Source organism: Camelus dromedarius, chromosome 11 (genome assembly GCF_036321535.1).
Source record: "Camelus dromedarius isolate mCamDro1 chromosome 11, mCamDro1.pat, whole genome shotgun sequence".
Taxonomy (NCBI): Eukaryota; Metazoa; Chordata; class Mammalia; order Artiodactyla; family Camelidae; genus Camelus; species Camelus dromedarius.
In genome coordinates, this window is record NC_087446.1 from 6,699,562 (window position 1) to 6,721,332 (window position 21,771).

Here is a 21,771-nt window from a genome sequence, read left to right on the forward strand (position 1 = left end):
ATTTGCTTTTTAAAACTCAGTAGAAACTCTAGGGGGCAAAATTATCAGTAACCTGAAATAATAGGCACATGGACGAGTTCTTTCTACTATTCTGTTAAACTGAAATATCCCATCTTAAAAAATTTAAGAGACATAGAAACCCTGAACAATCTTATTGCTATTGAAAAAAAATGAACCATTGGTTAACCTTTCCATGAAGAAAACACCAGATCTAAATACTTTTATAGCCATGTCCCACTGAACTTTCAAGGAAAAGACAATTCAACCTTTCACAAACATTTTTAGAAAATAAAGTACTCTAAAAACCACACATGGCCAATACTAGAAAAAAAAAAATCATGAACACAGAAACAAGAATCCTTAAAGGGGAGAAAAAAAAAATCAAATTTATCAGCATCTTAAAAATGTAATTTCATGATCAAGTTGGGATAATCTCAGGAATCCAGAAAGGAGAGGTACGCATTAGAACCTTAGACCACCTACACATGTTATTTACCACATTAACAAAGGAGAAAGAAAAAGTAAGATTCATCTTAATGGCTGTAAAAAAAGCACTGGATAAAAGTCAATACCCAATTCCTCATTAAAAAAAAACAAAACTGTAACAATCAAAAACCTGATGGGAACTTCCTTAAATTGACAGAAAGGTCTCTTTCAAAACCTAAAAATTGACAGCAAATATGCATAATGGACCAATATTAAAAGTAGCCTCTTTACATGTATAACTGAAAAATTGTGCTCTACACTGAAATTTGACACAACATTGTAAAATGATTATAAATCAATAAAAAATGTTAAAAAAAAAAAGTAGCCTCTTTAGCATCAGAACAAGACAGATACCCAGCTTCTATTCAATGTTGTAAAGGAGTTTCTAACCAAAGCAATAATACAAGAAAAATTAATGAGTAAAAAGATTGTAAAGGAAGAAACACAACTTATTGTATGCAGATGAAATAACTGTCAACATAGAAAATCCAATGCAAAGAATTAGAAATAGTGAGGTTAGCAAGGTGATGGAACATACCACAAATATAAACAAATTAAACTGCATTTCTGTATATCAGTAACAAATGATTAGAAGTAAATATAATAGGGGAAAACAGAAAAAAATCTGACAGTATTATTAGATAATATGTGTAAATTGCAAAACTGAAGACCACCTAAATAAATAGGATATTATCACAAACATCTGGGTACAAGTCCTCAATATTATATAAAGACATCAGTTCTTCCCCAATATTGACCTATAGCTTCAATGCAATGCCAATCAAAATCCTAAGTTTTTCAGAGAACCAGACAAGATAATTCTAAAATACACACAGAAGAACTGTTTCCATCTCTGTATAATAGGAAAGTACCCACTTCATAGGTTGTGAGGATTCAGTGAGTTAATACAAGCATTTAGAACAGTGCCTAGCAAAACAAACAAACAAAAGGTAGAACAGTGCCTAGCACATATTAAGCACTATGAAATGTTATCTACTATTATTATTCAGTGGAATCACTACTTATGAGACAAGACTGGCTTATAATAATGAGAGCAAACTTTTATCAAGCACTTTCAGTTTGTCAGGCACCGTCTGCGGCTCAATAATTGTATTATTCTTGTTGATCCTCTAACAATCTCAGAAGTAGATAATAGCCACATACAGAGAGTTCACTGAGGAGAAATCAACTTCAGTAATAAGGAAGACTTGCTCTAGGCCCTAGTCTTAAGGATTTTAACCTGTACTACAGCCAAATCTGTTGTACTTGGTTGCTGTTTTATATTTATGCAAAACATTTAACATCACATTACAAAGTTAGGCTCCACTGTGATGCAGACAGGAGGGCTTACATTGCTAGACCTTGAAAATGAAGGTTATAGGGCTGTTTTTTTAATGGCAATCCTGTATTTTCAACAGATCTAATTGTAGTGACCATTCCATTAAGAAAGATCCATCAGGTTTCAATTCAAAGATTGACTGAAATACCCCATTTCCTAAGATGACTCACTTTGTTACACCTCAACTATGCACTTCATATTTTCTATCTTTTGTTACAGCTAAATACTTGTGTGCATATTACTTCTTTACCAAATTGTAAGTATCTGAAGGATAAGGGTCTCATTTAACAGATACGTACATTTCCTTAGTACCTAGCACATGCTCAAGGAATGAATCGGATAATAAATGTTTCCAACAATTCTGCAATCACATACTATAATTATTTGTATCTAATTGGGTATTTACAACATTATAATAAAGTTTTCTTAACCTTTCCTTAAGACTTGTTATTTTCAATGATTACATTTTAAATTTGGAAGACTATGTTAAAAAGTCATTTGTACTCTGACCCATGATTAAACAGACATTATTTCATCTGATATCATTGACTGTCATTATTACTTCTAGGCTAGTTTGATTTTTGCCTCAAAGTTCTGGACATTTATGATTCCTAAATGTCATCAGCTATCACTGGTGTCTAACTTGACACTGCTCAAGGAGTTCAAATAGCTGGATTCAAACCCAATTCTACAAGATGACCTCATTTATCAAACTTTCCAACTGTGAGCTCATGTCACCTCTTTTCTCAAAAGGCAGTAAAACTTATTCTATCTGCCACTTTCATGGAGCTGTTTTAAGAACCAATGAGGTGATCCTTAATGTATTTTTAAAGACAGATTCTAAAGCATATAAATGTGTGATCTATGTAAATGTGTAAATTTATTAACCTTCTTCTTTAAAGTTATATACCAGGTGGAACACACTAAAGGATCCTTTGGGATCATCTAGTACTGTTTAACTGGAAACAGACAAAATAAAAAGCAGAACCACGTTCAGTGAGGAGGAATTGGGAAAATAAAGATCCATTTTCCTCAGGCTTCTTAGAACACTGCCCCTGATACACCACTGGCTTCCACAGATTATACTATTTTGTTATTGAATATGGACTCTACTGAAGTCCCTGGATCCCCAATTCAATGCTCCTTCGATGCAAGCAAGCAGACAGACTTCATTTTTAGCAGCTGTTTTAGATTACTGAACATCATGAAAACTATAACTTTTTTGAACATTTTTAAACTGAGAAAACAGGTTTTTTTAAACAAAATTTAATTAGTATTTCTAGACTGAGAAAAGTTCCTCAAACTGTAAGTAATTAATTCTATACCAGTATGGTTAAGAGTCGTAAAGCTCAAAAACCTAATAAGTGGATTTTATTTTAGCCACCAAACTTCCAGTCTTTCTCCATTAGATCCTTTCACAAGGGGCTTCCCAGGAAAAACAAAACAAAACAAACAAAAAAACCCCAAACTGGCAGCAAGCTCATAAGCAACATACTATAAAAAGGCCACTAAAAATAAGAGACTACATCTTTGGCCAGTTTGTCATAAATAGCAAATAAAACCCAGTGGTCTAAAACTAGTAGAAAAACAAGTCCCAAACTAAAAGCAATATGTATGAAGGTGCAATGGAAAAATAAATTAAAATTTAAATGCCGTAATTTAAACAAATCCTATGTAACAGTGGATTTTATTATTGACTAGCCTCAATTCATGCCTCTTACTAAGATCCTCAGGTTCTTCCTTTTCCTTCAAAAAATGGGAAAAAATAAAAGTTCAAATAAATCACTATCTCAGGAGAAAAAAAAAAATCACCATCTCAGGCCCTCATCTCAATTTGCCCTTCACAGGGATTAGTTCAGATTAGCTGAATAAAATTTACATGTTCAACAAATATAGTAAGAAGCAACTTAGAGGGTCCTGTAACATAATAGCTTGGGATTTTTACTGTAGAGAGAAAACTAATTTACTGAAGAATTTCAAGCAGAAATATGAAAAACACAAAATTGCATTTATTAGAGCCTACACAGGCAAACAATATGAAGAATAAATTGGACAGAGAAGTCTAGAGTCAGGGAGACTGGTTAGGACGCTGCTGCTAAAGGGGCAGTGGCATCAAAGAGGCCAATCAAAAGAACTCTCTGACTATAAGTAGGAGGTTAAGGAGAGAAAAAGAGGAGAATAATTCCTAAGTTTCTGGCCTGGATAACCTAAGAGTACAATTATCCAGAAGGGCAACCAGAGGAATTCATGGCAATGTGAGAGAGAAATGTGGAGCTTAAGTAACCATCAGCCATTAAGGGAACCACTGGAAATGCCAGTAATCTTAACCAGGAAAACATGCTAGCTAAAACCCAACATTCCCCCGGCCCATCCACCAGGAATAGTGTCTTGGAAACCAGGTTCCAAGAAGGAAATGTTGGTGGTGTTCCATGCGCCAGAGAGAATTCACTCAATATAGATAATAGGAGATATTTAGTAATTTAGAGCAGTGGAGTTGTAAAGAGCCAGACTGCAGTGGACTGAGAAGTAGGAGGCAAAAAAGCAAATGACAGCAAGTAGTTTTTCTAGATATTACAGCCAGCTCTTACATATTTAATTTGCTGACACCTCCTTTGATTGGAAATTTACAAATCTGAAATTTATTCCATTACTTTTAAGCTATCCTATGGCAAATATTACAGAACAGTAGTATAAACAACATGAAATGAATGAACTCACACTTATCTCCAGTAAGGCATTTCCTGCTTACTCTCTAAAATACCAACCAATCAACATCATCAGCAGGCTACTTCTGCCAGTTTATTGACAAGTTCCCATATACAGTTAATGGTGCTCAAATACAAAATGACTTTGAGTAAAATGTTTCTTCATCTGAGTGTACATTCAGTCCAAACACAGTGACACAAAATGTGACTAGCAGGACAGATTTAAATATGATTTGAAATTGAGCATAATACATTAAGTTTATACAATGTACCATGTATTAGAAATGTGTCAATTTAAACGAAAATGAATTTGGACTGAACATGTGGGAAACTAGTGTTGAGTCAAAACATCCTTTCATTATTACATACTGATTCTGTAGGTCACCCTTGGTGTCTTCTGTATTGCTATGGTCCTCACAGCAGATTTAGCCATAAAATCTCTTGTAAAATACTCAGCTCAATTAGCCTTTCCAAAAATCAAAAGATCAAGACAATTTCATGACACATGAAAAATTAGACAAATATTCCCCACTATGATATAAATGAAGTATAACCTTCAAAATTAGGATTACTAACAATAAAATCCCAAACACTGTAAGTATAAATAAAATTTAGTTATAAACTAGAATGCAAAACTGAAATAATTTTGGCTCAAAATCTAATTCTACTGCATGACAGTACCTCTTCCAGTTTTTTTCCCACTTAGCAGGTTCAAACATTTTTTGTTGAATATATAGGCTTACTTTTGTACTTCAAGTAAACTGAAGTCAAATAAAAACTCAGTTCTGCTCTTAAACTGTGTATTTTAAGCAAAATACCCATATTAATTATTCCAAAATTAGTAATTCTTAAGTATCCACTTAGAAGACAGAATCTATCCATCAATTCTCCTCCTTTCAGTTAGTTTTCTCTGCAGCATTAAAATGCTTTTTAAAAAATGGACATTCCAAGTACACATCAATAGATGAATGGATAAAGAAGACACAGCATATACATGCAATGGAACACAACCCACAACACAGAACAGAAGGATATTGTGCCATTTGCAGCCCTTGAGTTGCTTCCATATCTTGGCAATCATAAATAATGTTGCTATTAATAAAAAAAAAGTTCATACTGTATAGCACAGGGAACTATATTCAGTATCTTGTGGTAACTTATGGTGGACAAAGAATGTGGAAACAAATATATGTATACTCATGTATGACCAAAGCACTGTGCCGTACACCAGAAATTGACACAACATTGTAAACTGACTATACTTAAAAAAAAAAAAAGAAAAAAGAAAAAAAGAACATTCCAGATCTCAAAACCTTTCTTTCATCTAATCCCATGGTAAGACCAGAGGATGGGCAGGAGCTGGACAATTTTAGAGTGAAGAAAAGAATAGGATGTGAACAACTAAAGCTGAGCCACAGCAACTCAAGGAATTCAAAGTAGGGGGAGCCAGGTGCAGGATGAGGTGGGCAAAGAACGGGGATTTAAAAAAGTAAGGATTAGAAGTGAAAGTCAAATCTATAAAACTTTTAATAATAATTCTGGTAACAGTTTGGCTAGACATGAGACTAGCAATCTCACAAAGATCTCTTCTCCTTGTTGGTTTGGGGCACTACTACTCTTAAATTAACTTGGCTGTTTGGGGTGCTTAAAAAGCAAGACATTTTAAAACACCATGGCCTTTAAAAAGAGGTGATTTTTTACAAACTTCATGAATTTAACCAGGTTAAAATAACAATCCCAGCCTTCATCCAATAGTTCATTTAAAAAATAGTATTTTAATATTCTGTAGATGAAGCAGAATTAACCTAATCATAAACAACCACCTATCAAGGAAAGAAAGATGCATGAACACTTAAAACTATAGTACGTAATCTGAAGGAATGCTAAGAAAATGTAATGAGATATCCATGCTGGAAAGACAGGTAAGACTTCTAATACTTTCCAAAACAACTGGTAACAACCTGTCAGTTACATACAAATTTGACTGAAGATGATAATCAATATTAAGTTTTATAGGATCATATAGCTATGTATGTTGGCAGCTGCTGAATTTTGAAATCCAATAGTCAAAAGGGCAAAAGTGCAAGTTAATTTCCAAAATGTGCACTCTTAACTGCCTTGCAATCATGACATCAAAAGGTATACCTATACTTTGGAAGTGAATGACTTGAAGTTTTATTCTTAACTCCATTTGAGTTAGGACTGAAAATTTAAACAGAGATGGAGTGCTATATAACTCATCAAAAATGTGACTTGGGGCCCACTTTTAGAAGTTTAACGTTGACTACCTGCCTATCTTTATCATTATAGTAATACTTCTTGGTTTGATATTAACCAAAAGATGAGGACACTATTATTCATATTTTAATAAATACCCACTTTACAAATCAACTCAATGACATGTTTATATTAAACCTGAACTGTCCACTAACAACTATCACTGATCATTTCTTAACTTTGAGTGAGTGTAGTAACGTCTTGTGAGAAGCTCTGCAGTGAGGGGTGGATTTGTTTGCTTAACTGGGGTTTGCTCCAAGGAAATGCCTATAGGGGATCCTAGATAAAGCTATCATACCACCTCTTTAAAAAGAAAAAAAAGCCTTCTAAAAATTGAATATCTGTAAAGACAAAGGTGAGTGTGACTGGTTTTGGGGTTTTCTTTTTGAGTTACCTGCTATGGTTTCTACATGTACGACAACTGGTAAACAAAACTTGGATCTTAAAAAAATAAACAATTCACTTTGATAGTTAAAATTTACCAAAAACTTGAAAAACGAACAATAAGTGCATTTGAAGAGATAAAGCCTTGGTCTTCCTGCCATTAGGTTCCCTCCCTGCTACTGATCCTATACAGTGTCACTAGAATTACTCTTTCCTCGACCATGTCACTCTTCTCGTAAGATTTTTACCCTGATGGTGAGATAAATGCCCAATTCCTTAGCATATTCGTCTTTTCATAATAGAATCCGAACATCCTTTTCCATCTGTCTCCCATGAAAACAATCTACCACACAATCTGTCTGTGTTCCAGTCACATAAAAACCACTTGTATTTGTTCCACCTGAGATACCTTTCCAACTTGCCCTACTTCTAAGAAAAGGTACGTTATTTTCACTCTCCTATCCCCAGTCAAACATATATTTTCTCTATGAAGTTCCCCCCAACTACTCCAAACCCGTCCTGTCAGAAAAATCACTATCCTCTGCCTTTATCTAGTACCTTTAAAAGACTTACAGGAAAACTTTGTTGATGTGTGTACCAACTCCATCAGATCCTAAAGGCTTTGAGAGCAGAAACTGCACCTTGGTTCATCTTTACATTCCAAATACCTAAGCTTGCTGGGTAGTCAATATTTGTTGGCTGAAAAGAAAGGCACTCCAAATGAAAACAGTGACTACTCAAGTCAGGAGAATCACACAACCTGAAAATGTCCAAAATGTAACTCATCACAACCCTCCTCCTATCCCTATCATACACAAACACTTCTCTTCCCATGTTTGTGATCTTAGTAAACGGCATCCTCAGCAATTCAGTTGCCCGAACTTGAAACTTGGGAGCTATCTTGATTCTTGTATCATAACATCCTCACATCTAATCAATCAGCAAGTTCTTTGGGCCACCCATGCTCTCGTTAAATCTTTTCAGTTCTTTCCATCTACTAATCCAGGGCACCCTCATCACAGCTGGAATCCTGAAACAGCCATCTCACTGGCCTTCTGCCTATTTCTCCCGTTTCTTTCCAAACCATTCCTCATTTTAGTCAGTTATCTAAGGTACAACTTTGTCCATCCATTTAAAAGAGCTAAAATGAAAGTCTAAACTCCAATACGCATTCTAAGTCCTGCATGATTGGCCCCTTGCTCAGCTCTACAGTACTATTTCTTGCTATTCCCCCAAGCCAGGTGAAATTTACAGGTTCCCCGATGGACCACACTCTTATTTTCAGCCTACGCCAACTCTTAAAAACACTTCATCTATCCTCCAAATCCCAAAATCAGAGAGCAATTCCTCAAAGACAGCACCAGAGTTAACAGTAGATATAGGTTAGGGGCCCCTGTTTCTCCCATTGTACACTATGCAACACTGGTCACGTCAGAGTTGAATGTCATTCTCCTCCCCTCGTCTATGAACTCCAGGAAGGAAGGGTCTATGTCTGTCTGGATTATCAGAGTATTCTGCTTTGAGCGTAAAAGCCTCACATACAAAAAATATGGGTCTAATACAGGCCAACTGGCAGCTTGTCAACTCTTTTAAACCTGTATTTTTCAGATTCTGAGTCATAAGCAATAGTGGGTCACGAAATCAATATAGTGGGTCACAATCAAAACTTAAAAAAGAAATGCAAAAAAAATAGAAAATATCAGAGGATAATACAAGTAATAAAGGTAAGTACTGTTTGTTCACTTGCTGAGACAGGGTCTCTGGTTCTCCGTGTACAATGTAGTTCTTACTTAGGTGCGGTCAAAAATTTTAGGGGGGAGGGTATAGCGCAAGTTGTAGACTGCATGCTTAGCATACATAAGGTCCTGGTATCTACTCTAAAAATAAATAAGTAAACTTTATTACCCCCCAAAATAAAAAAAAAACTTTTAAAAAAATTTTGAAAAGGGGATACACTGCTCCTTCTACTTTACTTCCTCCTCCATTAGGAAAGTCTTCTTTTATGATCCAGATAAACAAATAAAAAATAATGTTCAACCACATGATTCTTTATAGCAAATTCTCATCTTGAGTATTTCCAATGAGAACAATCTGCTTTCTGATTTCTCATTATGCCTTACATATCTGAGGTGAGGAAGCTTAGATAGAGAGGTTAAGCAATTGGCTCAAGGTTTGCAGTTAAAAAAAGCAGGTCTGGAATCTGAACTCCACTAGTCTGACTCCAAAATTCATTCTCTCAACCATTCATTTTTTTCCCGTAGTTTAAATTTTACATTCTCTCTCAGCTAAATTACTCCTAACTGCCTTTTGGAGCATTTATAAAAAAAAAAAAAAAAATCTACATCTAAAGACAAATGATACTCAAATTGTTCAGAAGAGGCTTAAAATCTCAATATTTATTCTCTTAAATTTTTGAGAACTGAGCAAAAATTTTCCCATTAAAATTTCAGGAGAAAATCACTACCCGTCTCATGAAGAAAATATCTGCAAAATTCAATGTTTTAAATATTTCACACTTGGCATAATTTAAGTTTCAACTTGCCCATTAATTTTTCTAATGCTTGTCATACTTAAAAAAAATCAAATTCAGAAACTCTCAAAGGAGGAAACCCTAAAATCTCAAAAAATCACACAAAACAAGTATGTCTTATTTTCCCATTAATTGTTGGGTGTATATATTGGCAGAATAACTCCTGAATTGTTTTTGTAAATATACCAGGAGGAAGTATTTTACACTCCCACTTGTATCTGCAACATTCTTCCTACTCCTTTTTTCCTTTCCTTTTTACTACTTAATTCCCTTACAAGCACCACTATGCACTAATTTTCAACTTCTTGTTTCAATTCCCTGCCTTTTTATAGAACAGACTAAGGAGATAGCAGAAAAGCTAAACAGAAAATAACACCAAAAGGCAACCAAGGCAGAAACTCTTTCCCCCCTCCCCATCAACCATTCACTGGACATGCCAATACATTTCTTACCTCTGCAACAGAATATGAACTCTAGCTGGAAAAGGGCACTCATTGTAACACATACAAGATTTACAATTTAACAAAAGTCACTCTACCTCACTATCAACCACAGATAGCTTTCTTGAAGTCCTATAAACGAACTTACAAAGCCTTGAGAACATGTAACTTCCAAAGTTCAAGGCACTTAGTAAGATGTTTTGCAATTTAATTTAACACTGAGGTCAGCAATACCTCACTGGACTAAAGAGCCATAACTCAAAAACTACAGAAGCAAAACTCTCATGTAAATACTCATGCCTAAAACATAAAATTAAAATATAATCTCACAGGTGCAAGAGCTGAAAAAGAATGGCCTCCACCAAAAATACTCTGGTTAGATGATAAACCACTAATACACAATGGTGTTTTCAGAAAGTAAAACTGACTTTTTAAAAATCCTTGCCACTTCTCTATTGTGTACACTAACCTAATGGTCAAAATGCAGCTTCATTTGCCCCATGTCTTCAAAATGAAGGCAGGCAAAAAATTCAAACCAATTTTGACACCTGAGTACACAGTAGGGCCACAAAACTGTATCAACACCAGAAGGATCTTCTCCCCTACTTAATATTGCCAGAGCCCAGTGCAGTCACCCATCTTTCCAGAGTCTGTTCTTTCCGTACATACAGCATTAAGTGTTTACAAAGCAGTGATAGAACATGTTCAGTGAGCAAATAAGGCAACATAGCATCCTCATCATTCTCATCACTCAGGTTATTACTAGAAACAGGTTCAAGAAACATTTCCAGGACTTACCTGTTAACTATTCTAGTCAATAATTTTACCAAAACATTTCTACAAGCGGCTTTTATGACTTCTTTGGGGGGGAGGGGGCACAGTGGAGAGGGTAGAACAGAAAGTCATCTGATTTTTCAAACAGTTTTGACCTAAACATACCAGTTAATAAAATTTTCAATGGATGAAGTGCAATTATTGAAACATGAACATAAAAATGCAAAACCTCTAACTCTCTTCCCATTCTGACATGTAAAATTTGAACTTAATTCAAGTTAATCAATCTGGAAATTTTTTAGAAGAATCTTTGAGAATTAAGTAAGTCATTTTTATTCTGCATCAGTGGATAACCTCAGAAATTCAGAATTTGGGATTTAAACACTCATTTGTAGTGCTTTAGCATGTCAACCTAAAAGGATTCCAGTTTTCTTTCCTATAAAACTGGCACACGCAAACACTCTTGGCAGGTACATTCACACTACTAAAACTGCAAGCCTCCATCATTTAAAAAAAAGTTTCTGCGGTCTAGAATTTTGGGATGATTTTGACCGGCTCTAGGTAAAATTCATAATCAAGTACCAAGAAACAATTTACACTCACGTTTATAAAATATCTAGGTGGCAAATCAAAAGTAAAAATGTAGAAGTTAACAAGTTTGAAATGTAAAGTTTTAAAAAGTGAAGTGTCTCCATTAAAAGTTGCCTGTAAACTTAGAGTACACAGTGCTGGATGCAAAAAACAAACAAAAAATCAAAATGTAATGGTGCCCAACTTGAAGTTCACATGGGGACGGTATATTCTTAATACCCATTCCCTCTTCCCATCAAAAAATCTAGACAGGTTAGGATTAAAAATTGGACACCAAGAATTCCTGGAGTAGAATCTTAAGGGGGGGGGGAGGCACAGGAGGGGAATCAACCTTCACTACAAAATTTAGAACAAAGTAACTAACACTAAAACAAACTCTTAGTAGTGAGATTGAGTTAATCTCAATGTTGAAGGTTTCTTATTATAAAAACCCATTTGATACATTTAGGACTCATAACTATTTAAAGATATTTCAAGTAGCAAAACAGTTTCTGTGTATTACCCAGGTAAGACACTATCAAAATAAGTTAGCTAAAGTTACCAAGTACACAGATCAAATATGGAGAATGCAGCAGTGCACCTGAACAGAGGTGTCTGAACAGAGCACAGCCTCCCTTTCAGGCCTACCACTACTCTAAGACTAAGCTGCTCAAATCAGGAATCATAATAATGCACGTAAAAAGTCTTCTCTACACTATCCCAAGTCACTGGCTAACTCAAATGTAAAATCCATTACCACATTACACAAAAACTAAAGAGCAGAAACTACCATAGGATACAAAAACTAAAGAAACACCATAACAATCTACAGGTGAAAATGTGGCTAAAGGGGATCTAAAAACCCTTCCAAGCAACATTTCAGTAAGTACAAAGGAATATTCAATATGTATATGAATTCTGAGGAAAAAAGACAGTTTAAAAAAAAATCCCTGAAGACTACAGAAACTTCAAGGAATGAGGACAGTTCAAAGTTCATGCATCACCAACGTTACAAGCTTGAAGCAGAGGAACTCTGCAAAAATCCTCAATCTTTGCAGGTTATCTCAAACTCATAATACATCTTTCTTATAAAAGCAAAGAATCCAAAGCATTTGCCATATCCTTACATTTTCACCCTTTGAAATGAAGCCTACTTAGAACCATGCTTTAGAAGTTCTCTACAAACTCAAAGGGTACATTTAACTCCATTATGCACTCTCACTGGCAGATGGAGGGATGACGTTGAGCCTGTTCTCAGAGAGTTAAAGAGATGCTCTGTAGTAAGGGGGAACATCTTGTGGACTGTCAGATGGCCAGCCATTCTCCGTCTTCATTATGCTGGCACCTCAAACAACTAGGGCAGCAAAAGAGAAGGTCGGTGGCCATCAGGACAGTACCAAACTAACTGTAACAAGGAGATGATGGAAGTCTCCCTGAATTTCTCTTGACAAAAGGGATAGTCCACAACGGAGTAAAACAAACAAACAAAAAAAACTGTAGAGCTTTTTAAAACTGAAATCTGGATCTCCAGATGTTTAAAGTGCAAAAAAACAGAACACACAAATATAAAACCTAATGCACATTTTAAACTTTCGTATCATCAGCTCATGTTTGCTGTTCACCACTGGGACTCTTCCGACTCTGATCTTAATTTCGAAGTACATAACTCCATAAAATCGGTTCTTACCGCCTCCCCCGAACCCTTCTCAAAGAGAAAGTAACTACAAACTGCAAAGAAAATGCCTCTGCTCTCCCACAACCTAAAACCCCAGAGTTTCAGACATTTTGGTCTCGCATGAAAGAAATGAGAGATGTAAAATGAACTGCGCTCCATATTGATTCTTAAAACAAATAAGGGGAGGGGGGAAGCAAAAAAGCTAGAAACAGTAGGCAAAATAATCCGTACCAAAATTCAGGGTTGGCATTAAACTTCACGTCAACCCAGAAATCCTGGATCACACAAGTAAAAACCCAAGATTTTTTTTTACACCCTCATCCTCAAAAGAATAGCTTGTGTGAAAACAAATTCTTACAGTAGAAAGTAAAGGAAACAGAGTAAACTACGATCAAAAAGGATCCGCAATTCCTCATTTACCAACAATAAAAGAAATTAAAAGTAAAATTGCATAAAAAGCCCTTAAACACAAATGCACTGGCGTTTCCAAAATTAAACTTCACGGGAGCAACAATAAAGGCCATTTCTACAGCACCACTCAAGAGCTCTAATTCCAGAACACACATAGATATGACACAGTGTTGCAATGAATGTATTAGGAAGCAAAGAAAATGGTTGGGCTACTAGACGTCTTTGACCAGCTCATTCAAACACCTTTAAAATTAATCAAGAGGCAGAGAACTAAGCGAGAGAAAGGAAGAAAATATGGACGAATAAAGGTGCAGCGAGGAGAAAACATTAAGAAGGAGGTGGAAGGCCGGGGCTCCCAAGACTAACCTGTGCCATCGCTGGCGGACGCCGAGAGGGCCGGAGATGAGAGTTTAGGCCGCTTGGCTGAAGGCGGCCCCGGTTCCACGACATTCTCGGCCATTTTTAATTCTTTCGGAGATACAGGCGAGGAAAACGAAAATTCTCGGGAAATCTCTTCTTCAGCCCGGGGTCCCCGCCCGGATCCCTGGGGTGGGCTTGGGGGGCTCCGCGGGCCCCCGAGGAGGGGTGGGGGAAGTTCCTTTTTCTCTTAGCCGGATCGCAGTGGCTGAAGAGGGATGCGGACTCGATAGAAAAGGTAGGGGCAAGTGCGAGGGGCCGGGCCCGAGCCCAGGCCCGGAGGAGGGCACAGGAACACAAATCCGCCGAGCGCGTCCGCTGCGGCGAATTCCGGAGAACTCGCGACTCTAGAGGCGCAGTCCCCGGCCCGCCACGGCCGGCCCCTGCCCAGCCGAGGTCTCTCGGAGCTCCGCCGCCGCCATCAGCCTCTTCCTCCTCGGCGCTGTCCTCCTCCTTCTCATCGCCACAAGGAGGCGGGGGCGAAAAGGGGGGAGAGGAGGAGGCGACGAGAGACACTCACCTCCTCCTGGTGTCCCCTCCCGGACCTGAGCCCCCACCCTCCGAACCCTCCTCCTGCCGCCGCGCTCCGCGCCGCCGCCGCACCGGCCCCTAATGGCCGCAGAGAGCTCGACCGAGCCGAGATCCAGGCTGGCGCTGCCGCCTCACATCTCGCGGCGGAGGCGCGGCGAGGACGCCGGGAGCGGAGCTCGCCGGCCCAGAGGGCCAAGGGGGCCGGGCCGAGCAGCGCCGCCCGCCCGCGCCGACGCCGAGCCCACCGAGGAGGCCCCGCTCCGGCGGGCGGCGCAGGCGGCCTCCCCTCGCGCCGCGCTCTCCTCCTTCGCCCTCCCCTCCCGCGGAAAATAAATAAATACGGCCGCCGCTACGGCCCCCACCCCCGGCGGCCAGGTGCCGGGAGCGCCCGCCCCTCGGGGATCCGCTCGGGGCCGCCCTCGGCGGCGGGCGAAGGCGCCGCGGGGCGCGGGGTTATGTAATGGTCCCCCCTAGGCGTCGACGCCGGTCTGGCTCCCGGGCCGCGGTGGGGGTGTGTGCGGGCGGGAGAGGGCTGGGGGTCGCCTCAGCCCGTGCGCCCCGGGCCCCCTGCCACTGTCTCGGCCCCTGTCGCTTCTCTCTGGCCCGGCTTCCCCTCCGCACTCTCGCTCCCGCAGTTCGCACTCAGGCCGGCGTCCCGCTTGCCCACTCTCGCCCGCTCCCTCTCGCTCTCTCTCCCCCCCAGCCTAGCACACAAACAAGATGGCGGCTGTTGTTTCTTCCCTCTGCCGAATCTTCCTTACAGGCTAGCGGTAGCAGCGGCGGCCGGAAATGAGCCAAGGGGGGGGTGAAAAAAAGGGGAGGGGTTGGGCCTCCGGAGGGAGGTGGCAGGGGGCGGGGCCTGGGCTCGAGCTGCTCACACAATGGGGGAAGAGGACCCGGGGGCGGGGCCGGTTCCAATCACGGGATCCGCCCAAGGCCCCAACGCGGTTGGCGCTTCCGCAAACTCCCCTGGCGTCACCCGGTGGCTCCCTTTAAAGGGGAGGATTTGAAGAAGGGGGGTCAGGGGCGGACTCGGGATCTATTTTCAGTCGGTGGACACTTACGGGGGAAGGTGCCTGGGTTGGGTCTCTGCGTAGGAGACCGGTGGGAACCGGGGGTGACGGAGCCCCGCAGCTACTCCGGGAAGGCGCCAAGTCACCGCACAGGTGGCCGAAGAGGAGCGCCGTGGGGCTGGCCCTGCGCCCCAGGCCCTTGGGCGGCCAGTCTTCCGAACCTTGGTTGAATTTACCAGGCAGGGGATACCCAGCCGCCCGGTGTTTCGGGCCAGAGACAGCGCGTTCCTCTCTTCATCGCTTTCCCAGAGGGGCGGGCTCACATGCAAAAATCACACCGATTACGAATTGTTTCCTTTTTCTCTTAATTTTACAGTTAAAAAAAAAAAAAAAGAACATGTATTAGTTTAATAATCAGAAAACAAAAATCACAGCAGTGGGAAGATGTTTTAGGACCAGATCTAGATTCGTTTCTTGCCCACCACGTGTCCACATGCCCCTGCGAGGTAGCCTTCTCACCAGAGACTTGAATTATTTTTCTAACACATCTCGGACCTGAGGACAGTTTAGGGTATTTCTTTTCACCCACTCTCAACAGACCAGCTTAAAAAAAAACACGTTTAGGCAGTGCCTTAAAGATAAACTGTAATGATGAGGGAAAGAGCAGAAACGTACTGTGCTGAAGGTAATGTCAACATGGATTAAAGTAAAAACGTAACGATGGAGGAAAATGCTTGAAAATAAAATGTGGTGTGTTTGACAACAGTTTTGCAGAAGAGGGCCTGGCCAACATCTTTTCACATCCCTACACACTGCAGGATGCCTCTGTGTTTGCCCTTGGGTAAACTGGTACTTGAGGAGGTGGCAAAGTCCCCCCAAGGAAACCCCCAAACCAGTATCTGTGGAGATAGTTAAAAGCTTTTAAACGTATTTCAAATCTCATGCTCCTCAACTTATGCTTACTTACTGTCGAGTTTACTTTGTCTTTTGTTGCTGTTTATTGCCTTTCAAATGAATGAACAGGAGAATAAATAAGAACCCAGGAGTGAAAGATCCTAATGAAGCAGCTCAGGTTGCCAACAAGGGTGAATTCTGTCGTGTGATGTTCAAGCCTAATTCACCCAAACTGTGGTAGAAAAGCAGGCAAATTGAGGGCAGTACCTATCTGTCTTCAAGCTGGTAAAGGATGGATTCACTATGTAGGGCTAAGGTCAACACTGGCCTTCAGGAGTGATTTACTCATCATGAATAGTTTATACCCACATTCACAGTAAAAGGGACAGAGAAAAGACATGTGGATAACACCTGGGAATTTGGCTTGTAATTTCCTCGTGGGAGGTTTTGCTCATCTGATTTTTTGAAGAGTTTCTACCCTTTGGGAAAAGATTTGCCTACTTTTGCAGAGGATGTAGCTTGAGGTTAAATAGCATTCAAACCTACCTGGCCCACCTAACCAAAACTACTGTGGAACCAGGGACAGGGACTCTAAAGATCTGAGGAACATCTCATGAGAAAATTCTGAAAAGAGTAGTCAGGGGCCATGGACCTACCCACAAGGTAAGGCTCTGCTATGAATGGAGAATCAGATGCATGGCACATCTTCCTGGGATTAGCTCCTCTGGGTCTTGACCCTGAGTCTGATGCTCAGGTCAGCCATGTTGGAAGTGGCTGGAGAAATAAGCATCACACAAAATGCGGTCAAGGTGAAATTTTGGATGTTTTCAAAAATGTAGAATTGAATCTTCAGCTTGGATTTGATCTAGCCTCATCAAATGAAAATTTAATCAATTGTCGAGTGCTCCGTGTAGGTGAAGAGTAACTTCATGAAGAAGGAATTGTCTGCCAGCAGCAGGGAGTGGGGAGGAGGAGGGCATGAGACAGGCAGGTATGAACAGGGGTACTGACATCAGCCTGGACTGGATTTAAATTCTGCCTCTGTCACTTAGCAGCTGTATGACTTGGGCAGGCTCCTCGTTGGTGAAATGGATTTCTTGATTATACCTACTTTACTATTGTGAAGACTAAACATTATAATTTATTGAGTAGTGCTTGTCATAGTGCCTGGCATACAATCAGTACTCAATACACCTAGCTGTTCCCAGTCATCCCTTCCACAAGGGAAAAGATCTTACCTAACTCAAAGAGTTGCTAGGAGAATAAAAATGAGACCATTGCATGTAAGGTGTTTGGCAGCACTCAGAGCTTGGTGATTGCTCCTGGGCTACCACAGGGTCATCCAACTCCTTTAAGACATTCTCTCTTCACCTTGAAACCTTCTGATCACTAATCCAGCTTCCCAGGTGCCCTGATTGCCAAATGGAGACCCCCAGATAGTGGACACAAGAGTAGGAAGAGAAAGGTATTACTCCAGGGTGAATCCATCGGTTGTACCTGGTCAAGATGCAATCCATATGATCCACAGGCACTGGGCCCCTTTCCCCAGGATCTATACCTTTTTTGGTGTATTCCCTATTCCTAGGAATAATTCCACTCTCCCTCTATTTGTCCAGCTGAAAATCTGGACACCATCCATGAATCCACAGAGTCCTCCCTCTTCCTTCTTCCTCACACCCAATCATCAAGTCCCACAGATCCTACTTCCCTAATTATTTTCCAATCAAGAATGTTGAACAATGGGCAAGTATCACCTATTCACAAAAATTAAACTAAAAAGGGCTTTTATAGTCTCAACAAAGGTTTTCCAAAGCACTTGTCATCAAGGGAAAAATGGTTCACGAGCTTGGGTTGCTCCTGCAAATCTGAACGTGAATGGGGTTGTGGAAGAGGCTGCACGTCCATCACAAGGAACTATTGACTTATATGCTCTTGTAAAATGTTGACTGTGTTTGCAAGAACAGATTTCTTTTATATCACACATTTAATAAGATCTGTTCTTTCCTAACTACTTCAAAACATTAATCTGAACATTTTTAGTGAAGCACAAGACTATATACTTTATATATAAATTATATACTTTGTATATAAAAATATCTTTTTTTAAATGAAGTATAGTTGATTTACAATGTCATGTTAGTTTCTGGTGTATAGTAAAGTGATTCAGATATCTATCTATCTATATATATATAAGATATATGTATATCTATATATATACTTTTTCAGATTCTTTTCCATTATAGGTTATTATAAGATATTGAATATAGTTCCTTGTGCTATACAGTAGGTCCTTGTTTTCTGTCTATTTTATATATAGTAACGTGTGTCTGTTAATCCCCAGCCCCTAATCTATCCCTCCCCACCTTTCCTCTTTGGTAACCATAATTTGTTTTCTATGTCTGTGAGTCTGTTTTTGGTTTGTAAATAGAATTTGTATCATTTTTTAAAAATTCCGCATATAAGTGATATCATATATTTGTCTTTCTCTGTCTGACTTACTTCACTTAATATGATAATTTGTAGGTCCATCTATGTTGCTGCAAATGGCAGTATTTCATTCTTTTTATGGCTGAATAATATTCCATTGTTACTCAGCCACGTTAATAAAATCTGTTCTTAAAAAAATTTTAATAGCCAATATTGGCAGGAATGTGGAGAATTGGTGCTTTCCAATATTGTTAGTGGGAATAGAGTGTGGTACAAATATTTACTTTCATACCAAATGTTTATAGACTTTGAAAATCCCAGTATCTCTAGGATGTATTCTGCAAGTACACAGAGATGAAAATATCCCTGCAGCATTGTGACAGTTCCTCCCCAACCCAAGAAAGGGGGAAACAAGCCAACAGCCCATCTCTACGTGAATGGTTAAAAAACAACAACAATGGATGTGATTCCATTTGTATAATGTACCTGGAGGAGTCAAATTCATAGAGACAGACAGTAGAATGGTGGTTGCCAGGAGCTGGGAAGAATGAGGAATTAATGTTTAAGAGGTACAGAGTTTCAATTTGATAAGATGAAAAACTTCTGGAGATGAATGGTGATGATGGTTGCACAATGGTGTGAATGTACTTAACTGTGAGCTTAAAAATGATTATCATGGTAAATTTTATGTTATATGTATTTTACCACAATTTATTTAAAAATATAAAAATGGTTAAGAGGGGGCGGGTATAGCTCAGTGGTAGAGTGCATGCCTAGCCTGCATGAGGTCCTGGGTTCAATCCCTAGTACCGCCATTAAAAACAAACAAACAAACAAACAAACCTAATTACCACCCCCCCCAAATCCAATAAAATAAAAAAAAAAGTTAAAAATGGTTATAAATTTTATGATATATATATATGTAGTATATATATATATATTTTTTGTTTTACCATGATAAAAAACAAACAATGAAACAGTCTTATGCTGATGAGATATTATGTAGTCATTTAAAAATGAATAGGTATAAAGGAGGGGTAGGTACAGCTCAGTGGTAGACCATGTGCTTAGCATGCACAAGAGCCTAGTTTCAATCCTCAGTACCTCCATTAAAAAATTTAAATGAAAAAAAAACCTTATCACAGAAATATTTTCTTTGAACCAGCCCCTAGAATAATGGAAATAAAAGCAAAAATAAACAAATGAGACCTAATTAAACTTAAAAGCCTTTGTACAGCTAAGGATACCATCGAAAAAACAAAAAGACAACCTACAGAATGGGAGAAAATATTTGCAAATGATGCAACCAACAAGGGACTAATTTCCAAAATATACAAGCAGCTCATACAGCTTAATATTAAAAAAAACCCCAAGCAACCCAATCAATAAATGCGCAGAAGACCTAAATAGACATCTCTCCAAAGAAAACATCCAGATGGCCAACAAGCACATGAAAAGATGCTCAAAAATCACTAATTGTTAGAGAAATGCAAATCAGAACTACAATGAGATGTCACCTCACACCTGTCTGAATGGCCATGATTAAGAAGTCCACAAACGATAAATGCTGGAGAGGGTGTGGAGAAAAAGGAACCCTCCTACTCTGTTGGTGGGAATGTAAATTGGTGCAGCCACGATGGATGACAGTATGGAGTTTCCTTAAAAAACTAAAAATAAACTTACCATATGATCCAGCAATCCCACTCCTGGGCATACATCCAGAGAAAAATATAATTCGAAAAGACACATGTGCCCCAGTGTTCACAGGAGCACTATTTACAATAGCCAAGATATGGAAACAACCCAAATGTCCATTGACAGATGACTGGATAAAGAAGCTGTGGTATATTTATACAATGGAACACTACTCAGCCATAAAAAAGAACAAAATAATGCCATTTGCAACAATGTGGATGGACCTGGAGACTGTCATTCTAAGTGAAAGAGAAAGAAAAATAACATGCGATATTGCTTATAAGTGGAATATAAAAAAAGGACACAAATGAACATATCTACAAAACAGAAACAGACTCACAAACATAGAGAACAAACTTATGGTTACCAGTGGGGAAAGAGGCCGGTGAGGGATAAATTGGGAGTTCAAAATTTGTACCTCTTGGGGGAGTGATGGAAATGTTAGCTATCTTGATTGTAGTGGTGGTTTCATGGGTGTAGACATCTATCAAAATTCATCAAAGTGTACCTCTGAATTATGTGTTGTTTGCTGTATATGAATGTCACAATAAAGATGTTAAAAAATAAAAACAAACAACAACAACAAAAACCTCATTACTTCCCCCCGCAAAAAAAAAAAAAAAAAAAAGAGTAGTCAGCTATGTGGATGTGCTACTGTAGGAAGATATCCATATATTCCTAAGGACAAAAAGAAAATTATAGGACAGTAGGTAAAGAATGGCTTTTATTTTTACAAGTGTAGTTAATAATAATACTGGGTTAGAAACGGAATGAATATGCAGCACACTGTTAACAGTGTTGGGGTAAGAGCAGTGCTATGGGGAGCTTTCATTCTGCATTACAGATGTTTGTGGTGTGTGAAATCAGAACCAAAAAGTGCTTTTTCAAAAACTTTCAATAGTTCCTCTTTGCTGTTAAGGTAAAATTTCATGTTCGAGAAGTGGCTCTTGCCTACCTACCTCATTTCTTTCGACTTCCCTCTTGCAGCCAAGTGGAACTATTTCTATTCTGCTCCTGCCATGCTTTCTGTGTTTCTGGGACATCCACACATACGTCCTTTCTGTCTGAAACCCCCACATCCCCCATCCCTTTTACCCACCTAATTCCCAGTCCCCCTTCAGGTCTCAGCTCACATAGCCCTTCTTCTGAAAAGTCCTCCCTGATCCCCCTGAGTTCAGGTTCCTGGCTCCTCCCACCCCCTCC

At 39.3% G+C, this 21,771-nt stretch overlaps 1 protein-coding gene across 1 annotated transcript in view; it reads right to left on the reverse strand.

The window, feature by feature from the left end:
* Positions 1–14,752, reverse strand: part of EP300 (E1A binding protein p300) — a 66,350-nt gene extending 51,598 nt beyond the window's left edge. The window contains exon 1 of the mRNA XM_010983525.3: positions 13,958–14,752. Coding sequence (XP_010981827.3) covers positions 13,958–14,051 — 94 coding nt within the window. The 5' untranslated portion in view covers positions 14,052–14,752. The remainder of the gene's footprint in view (positions 1–13,957) is intronic.
* Between the last annotated feature and the right edge of the window lie 7,019 nt (positions 14,753–21,771).